Consider the following 6,370-nt stretch of genomic DNA (forward strand, 5'->3'; position numbering starts at 1 on the left):
GATGGTTGGTTGGTTGGTTGGTTGGTTGGTTGGTTGGTTGGTTGGTTGGATGGATGGATGGATGGATGGATGGATGGATGGATGGATGGATGGATGGATGGAAATCCTCGTTTTCTTGGCACCAGAACTTAAATCCAGGTTTTTTAAATTGCCGTGTTTCCATTCCCTTTACTTCCTGTTAAACTGTGTGATGATGCCGTCGGTGGAATTGCAGCTGGTGGAATAAACCAATCACAGGCGGTTCAGCCGACCATAAACCAATCACAGGCGGTTCAGCCGACCATAAACCAATCACAGGCGGTTCAGCCGACCATAAACCAATCACAGGCAGTTCAGCTGGCCTGCGCCGTGGCGTCTTGTCCAAAGTGAAACGGCGCCGATGTAACGCCTCCATGTTGTGTTTCAGGTGTACGAGCAGGACGACCTGTCGGAGCAGATGGCCAGTCTAGAAGGACTGATGCAGCAGCTCAACGCCATCACCGGCTCCGCCTTCTAACCGCCGCCCGGCCCGGCCCGGTCGGTCCGGCCCGGTCCGGCTCTTCCTCAGCCACGGACCGATCTGCTCTGACTGGCTGGTCGCCCAGATCTCCATCCGTTTGGTTTTCTGGTCTGGGCTTTGAAAAGGGAATTAAACTCTGCAGCATCCACTCCATGAACAGGACCAGCTGTGGCGATTCTCTAGAACCCTCTAGATTCTCCAACATGGACCTGGGAGGAACCCAACCAGGACAGGAACATCACAGAAAGACGACCCCTGTAACATCCTCGTTTCTCCTGTTTGTGGTATTTATTGGCTGTGACCGCACCTCGCCTCTTTCCACCGGTACCGTTGGAAATATTCCTTCATCTCTTGGTTTTGCAGAACGTTTGTAAATCTGCGATTCAGAAACGAAACGTCTTCAGCCAAAGTTTCACTGAAACGTGATATTTTTCACATGGACCTGAAGTTTCCCATCATGCCGCGCTGTTCGTGTGTTCTCCTTGATTTCCTTTTCGCCAACAGAACCAGGAAGCTCTGCTGAGCATCAGCCCGTCCGTCTCCAGGATGCTGTGAACGAAGAAACAGGAACGTTCAGAAGGAACCCCATCGTCTGAGCTGACGTTAGCTGTTAGCGACTTTAGCTTGTGTTGCTGCCAAATTCTGACCTTAGGAAGCTTATTGTGAATATCTTTGTTTTTGCTACTTGTTCCTGTCCGTCTTGATGCCAAAACACAAACCAGAGGGCGAGGAGAAAGAATATTTTTAAGGAAACAAAACATTATTGTAGGTTTGAGTAAAAGAAGAAACCGTCTCTAGAGTTTAGTTTGGCCAACATTATTTCTGCCACAGTAACTGACGGCGTCGCCTCGACTGGGTTGTGGTCTGGAAAATTCAACACATTGACAGATTCAGCTGTTAGCTGTGTTTCAGTTGGACTCACTGAAACATTCATGGCCTGTAAAGTGAGACGGGGCGTAAAAAACGTAAAGAGTAAAAACGTTGTGGTATCCATAGGCAACACTAATGCTAACACTAGCAACAGACTGCTAACTGTTAGCACTGTCATGCTAAAGATCTGTTGAATAGTCTGACTTTAGCGTTAGCCCGCTAACAGTGATGGTCACACTTGGCAACAGCAATAACATGCTAACAGTTAGCAGCTGTGAAACGTTCAGCCTTCAGATTTCCCGCCTTTCCGTCCTGTTGCCTAGCAACCATGACGGTGCTGAACACAAGCTGCTAGCAATGGATCCAGAACTTTTCCTGAGTTTGTTATTAATCCTTTTAGTAAATTAAATGTAGGCATTAAATTTAAAACAGAAACAACAGAAATGACCCCATGTGAACTCGGAGAGGGAACATTTGGAGCTCAGCTGATTCACCCTGAACCAAACACAAACCAGCAGGAGAACAAGATCATTTTAATATTTCACTAATCCAGGAAGTTAAAGGATCATTCTGACCAATAACTGGTCAGTTCAGGTTCATGACCTGTGAACAGTTCCTGCTGTAAAGATCCAGATTTAGATGAACTAGTTTCATCTCTGCTCTGTGTTGGTTGTTTCCTGACATGTTCGTCTCTGTTTGCTGGGAAACCGACATTTATTTTTATGACACTGTGGGATTTCTTTCTGTTTTTATTTGTTTTGAAGAACCAAACGATCACATGACTGAACACAAACCCACCAGCTTCACTTTGAGTTTCCTTCAGGGGTTTCGTTTTTGTAGAAAAAGACAAAAAAGTTACAAAAAGAAAAACATAATCCTAAAAAAGTCTATTTTTACATTCAGTGTCACGGCGGAGATCAGGTATTCAGAAACACAGAGAGAAAGAAAAGTTAATATCACGCAGCCTTCCAACTAAATCAACACATCGGACTCAGTAATTACCTCGTAGAAAACAGCTCTGGACTCGTTCCCCTTTTCATTACAGGAAGTAAATTAAACAGTGAGACGAGGGGAAGAAACGACGGCGAGCAGCAGAGAAGGAAGAGGAGCGAACTGCACCGGGAGTCAGACGGAGCTTTTCTAGAGAAAACCTGGACATGTCAGAGCAGACGCAGCTTTTCTAGACAAAACCTGGACATGTCAGAGCAGACGCAGCTTTTCTAGACAAAACCTGGACATGTCAGAGCAGACGCAGCTTTTCTAGACAAAACCTGGATATGTCAGAGTTTCAACAACCAAAAACGTTCAGTTTCATAAACTAGAAAATTTATCTGAGGTTTACCTCAGACATTTTCTAGAAAAACTTTGGGAAAAATTTTTTAATCAAATGTCAAAAATTTGCTTGGAAAAAACTCAGAAATTTTAAAATTAATCTCAGAAATTTTCTAGAGAAAAATTTTGATTTCTGACTTTCAAAAGTAAAAATTTCAGCTTTTGGAAATGTGAGGTTCAAGACAAAATGGTTGACTTTTGAACCCAGAAATATTCTGAGATTAATCTCATAATTTAACTTTTTTTCTAGCAAATTTTCTACTTTTCAAACAGAAATGTTGTTTTTTCTAGAGAATTTCTGAGATTGAAAAATTCTGAGTTTATTGCTAATTTTTGACTTTTGGAGTTCAGAAATGTCCTTGTTTTGTCTATAAAAGTCTTTCTGGGTTTTTTGGCGTAACTTTCCTGGTTTTCCCTCTGACTCGCCGTGCCAGAGCAGCGCTGCAGCTTCAGGTTTGCAGACGGGAATCTGTGTTTTTAGATTTGTAAATCATCTGGATTCACATCCAGGACAAGATGGACGACAGGATCCTGATTTAGATTTAGGATTAGACGAGTTGGAGTTTGTAAAGGAGGAAAGTTTAGTGAAAGTGTCAGAAATGGAGGCAGAGCGGCGTACACTGTGAAAAATCAGCGCCGGCTGATGGCTTCTGGGCGAACATCTCCTTCATCTTCTCTGGCTGCTGCAGCAATCCACTTCCTGCCGCCCTTCCTCCTGCGCCTCGCCGCCTGGTTCAGATCCAGCAGCTTTAAGGACAAACTTTCTTTGACTTGTGCAAATTGGCAGGAACTTAAACTGACAAGTCATTCATCAGCATCGGGGGTAAAATCGGCCATCGGGCGGCTCTTTATTTGCCCCGGCCGCCATCTTGTAATTTCCAGACGTTTATCTGTGTGATGGAAGCAGAAAGCCTGAGGGAACGCCGCCGCCGCTGCTCAGATTCAGCTTCCTGCCGATCCAGGCTGTGAATTCATTACTGGGACGCTTCCAGCATTACCATGCAGGCTCACGCCGTTACCGCGGCAACCAGTCATCCCTGAGACGAGGGCGGCGTCTCGCCAGAACGGGCGGCGGGGTGAAAAGGTCAGGAAGGTCAAACTGAACGTCCAGCAGGAGAAACGCTGCGAACAAATCAGAACCTCACGAGAAAACTCAGAAACTTTCAGATTAAACTCTGAAAATCTCCACAAAAGGAAAAATACATTTGACTTTTGGAAATTTTCAGTCACAAAAATTAAAATTATTCTACTTTTGAACATTTTTTTTAATTAAATTAACTCCAAAGTTTCAGTTTTTCTCTCAAATGTTTGACTTTCAAAACTTTGACATTTTTAAATTGATATCAGAAATTTTCTGTAAAAGAAAAAAAATTGACTTTTGTAAAATTTCTGTTACTGAAATCAAAAATTTTGCTGAAAATTTCTGAGTTTTTGTTCTCAAATTTTTTACTTTTCAAATTGCGAAATTTCCAGATTAATATTCATAATTTTTGTGTAATTATTTCCTAAATGGTGAAGCCACTGCATGCTAACAGCGTGCTAACATCATGCTAACAGCATGCTAACATCATGCTAACAGTGTGCTAGCGGTTAGCACGCCGCTCCACAGTAACGTCCAGGAAGCGACTGATCTAAACGTCGTTTCTCCAGTTTTCTCTGACCTGTGGCTTCGTCTGCAGAGAAATAATTTACTCAGAAATTAAAACTGAATTTTTCTGAATCTGAAAGCTAACCGTCAAACCGGAATATTTTCCCACTTTCATCCGGATAAAAGGAACATTTTACGTTTCTGTCTTGAGGAAACTTTGGTTTTTGGGTCAGGTGGAATTGCTGCAGCAGGACTACATTAAAGCAAGCTGCCTTTTTTTACAGTGTACAGTTCCACTAGAGTAGAATTGACTTTTTATATTCAAATTTAATATATTATTATTATTTGGAGTGCTCTTGAAAGCTATTATTTATATCCATGTGATATTTCTGCATATGTAAATTTAGTTTAGTAAAAAAGGACAAGAAGGACTGAATGTTTTGTTTTTCTCCTCATGGCCTTAAACAGTTTCAGTTCTGAGATTTTTATCATTTTATTGCTTTTACTTATTTATTATTAAATCTTGACAGAAGTTAGTTTACCGGATTATTTGTAGACTTTTATCTATGCAGCAGAACACAAAGCCGGAGTCGATCATCTCTGGGCAGCAAGTTGGAAGAAACTCAAAACAATTTTAGATTCAATTTGAAGATTTAAAATCCAGGAAATGATCTTTAAGTTATTTAATTTATTATTTTGTATCTGAAATAATCAGATGCAGCAAAAGCAAAGGAGGTGGATTAGCAGTGCTAGCTAGTCATTGGACTGTTTTAAAGCAGCAGTCTTCAGTCAGAGGCTTTTTCAGATGTGTTGCAAGACTGACTGCTACTGGAGATCTGTCCAAATGACGTTTTTGGAAGATATCAGTTGAGACAATTCAGAAAATAAAGTATTTTTGAATTGAATTGAGTGGCATAAATAACATGCTGAAGGTTTCTGGAAGCTAAACGGTTGGAAGGAAAATATAAAAGGAAGAAAAAGAAAAATTTGAATCTATTTGATTTTATTGAGTGGAAAAAAACATAATTAAAAACAGCAGCTGAGCTGGAAACGTTGGCGTTTCATCCTTTATATCCCTTCTTTCTTTCCTTCTTTCTTTTTTAAATTAAACTTCCTCCACTCGCGGTCGGGACAGAAATGAGATTCTGTGAGGAATAAGAAGGCAGATGAAGTTCAGTCTGGGTGGAGCCGGTTCTGAGCGGCCTGACGTGTGAAATGGACCGTCAGCTCCGGTTCGGGCCGCCGGCTTACAGAACACGAATAATAGAGTAGAAAGAGAAAGTAGAAAAGATGATTTGCACCTCATCTCATCAGGGAGAGGAGCCAGGAGGAAGGAACGTCGATCCTGTCTGACTGCAGGACATCCGATGATGATGATGATGATGATGATGAAGAACGGCTTCTTTCCATTACGTTGTTGTTTTTCCATTTGCTGGTTTTTGTAACACACTGTAGAACAGTCCCATGGTCCTTTTTATAGAAATGTTATTTCAATGGTTCATTTTTTTTGTTTGATAAATAAAGTTTTGATACAAAAACAAAATGGCTGCTTGTTGGTTTTTTTCTTCCTCAGGAAAAACACTTGTCTTTTCCAGCTAACAGAACGTGCTGGAGCGCCTGCTGGGGTTGCTAGGTAACAGGTGGAACTCTGCTGGGGTTGCTAGGTAACAGGTGGAACTCTGCTGGGGTTGCTAGGTAACGGGCAGTTCCTGCTGATTTATGATGTTACATTCTGCAGGTTTTTGAAGCGGATCATTTTCCTGATAAAAAACTTTAAATTATTCCCAACAAACGGCTTTTTGTTTGTGTTTTATGAAACACTTTAGCTGCTTCTAGAAGCAGCAGAAACTCAGATGAAAGTTTCTATATCAGAATTTTATTCAGTAATGAGTCATTTTTCCTCAAATCTGAGCTAAATAATTACATGAACATTTATTAGTTATCTTTTATTCATATATCATTTACCTTACTGTCCAAAAATCTGCTAAATGCTTTGTATTTGGAAAATTTATCAAATGTAATATTTCCTATTAAGAATCATAGTTATTCATGCTGGAGGGAAACTCATCGATTATAAGCTG

General features: G+C 41.1%; 1 protein-coding gene and 1 long non-coding RNA gene across 2 annotated transcripts in view; one reads left to right on the forward strand and one right to left on the reverse strand.

Moving 5' to 3' along the window:
* Positions 1–591, forward strand: part of dcc (DCC netrin 1 receptor) — a gene marked incomplete at its 5' end in the record, with an annotated part of 74,270 nt that extends 73,679 nt beyond the window's left edge. The window contains one exon of the mRNA XM_015019858.1: positions 407–591. Coding sequence (XP_014875344.1) covers positions 407–496 — 90 coding nt within the window. The remainder of the gene's footprint in view (positions 1–406) is intronic.
* A 421-nt stretch (positions 592–1,012) lies between these two features.
* LOC106938030 (uncharacterized) lies at positions 1,013–2,785 on the reverse strand. The gene is made up of 2 exons (XR_001422513.1): positions 2,641–2,785; positions 1,013–2,520 (listed from the first exon to the last, which is right to left on the reverse strand). It is a non-coding gene; the product is annotated as an uncharacterized LOC106938030 (long non-coding RNA).
* Between the last annotated feature and the right edge of the window lie 3,585 nt (positions 2,786–6,370).

This window comes from Poecilia latipinna, unplaced genomic scaffold (assembly GCF_001443285.1).
Source record: "Poecilia latipinna isolate Pla-1442-1.1 unplaced genomic scaffold, P_latipinna-1.0 Scaffold2490, whole genome shotgun sequence".
NCBI lineage: Eukaryota > Metazoa > Chordata > Actinopteri > Cyprinodontiformes > Poeciliidae > Poecilia > Poecilia latipinna.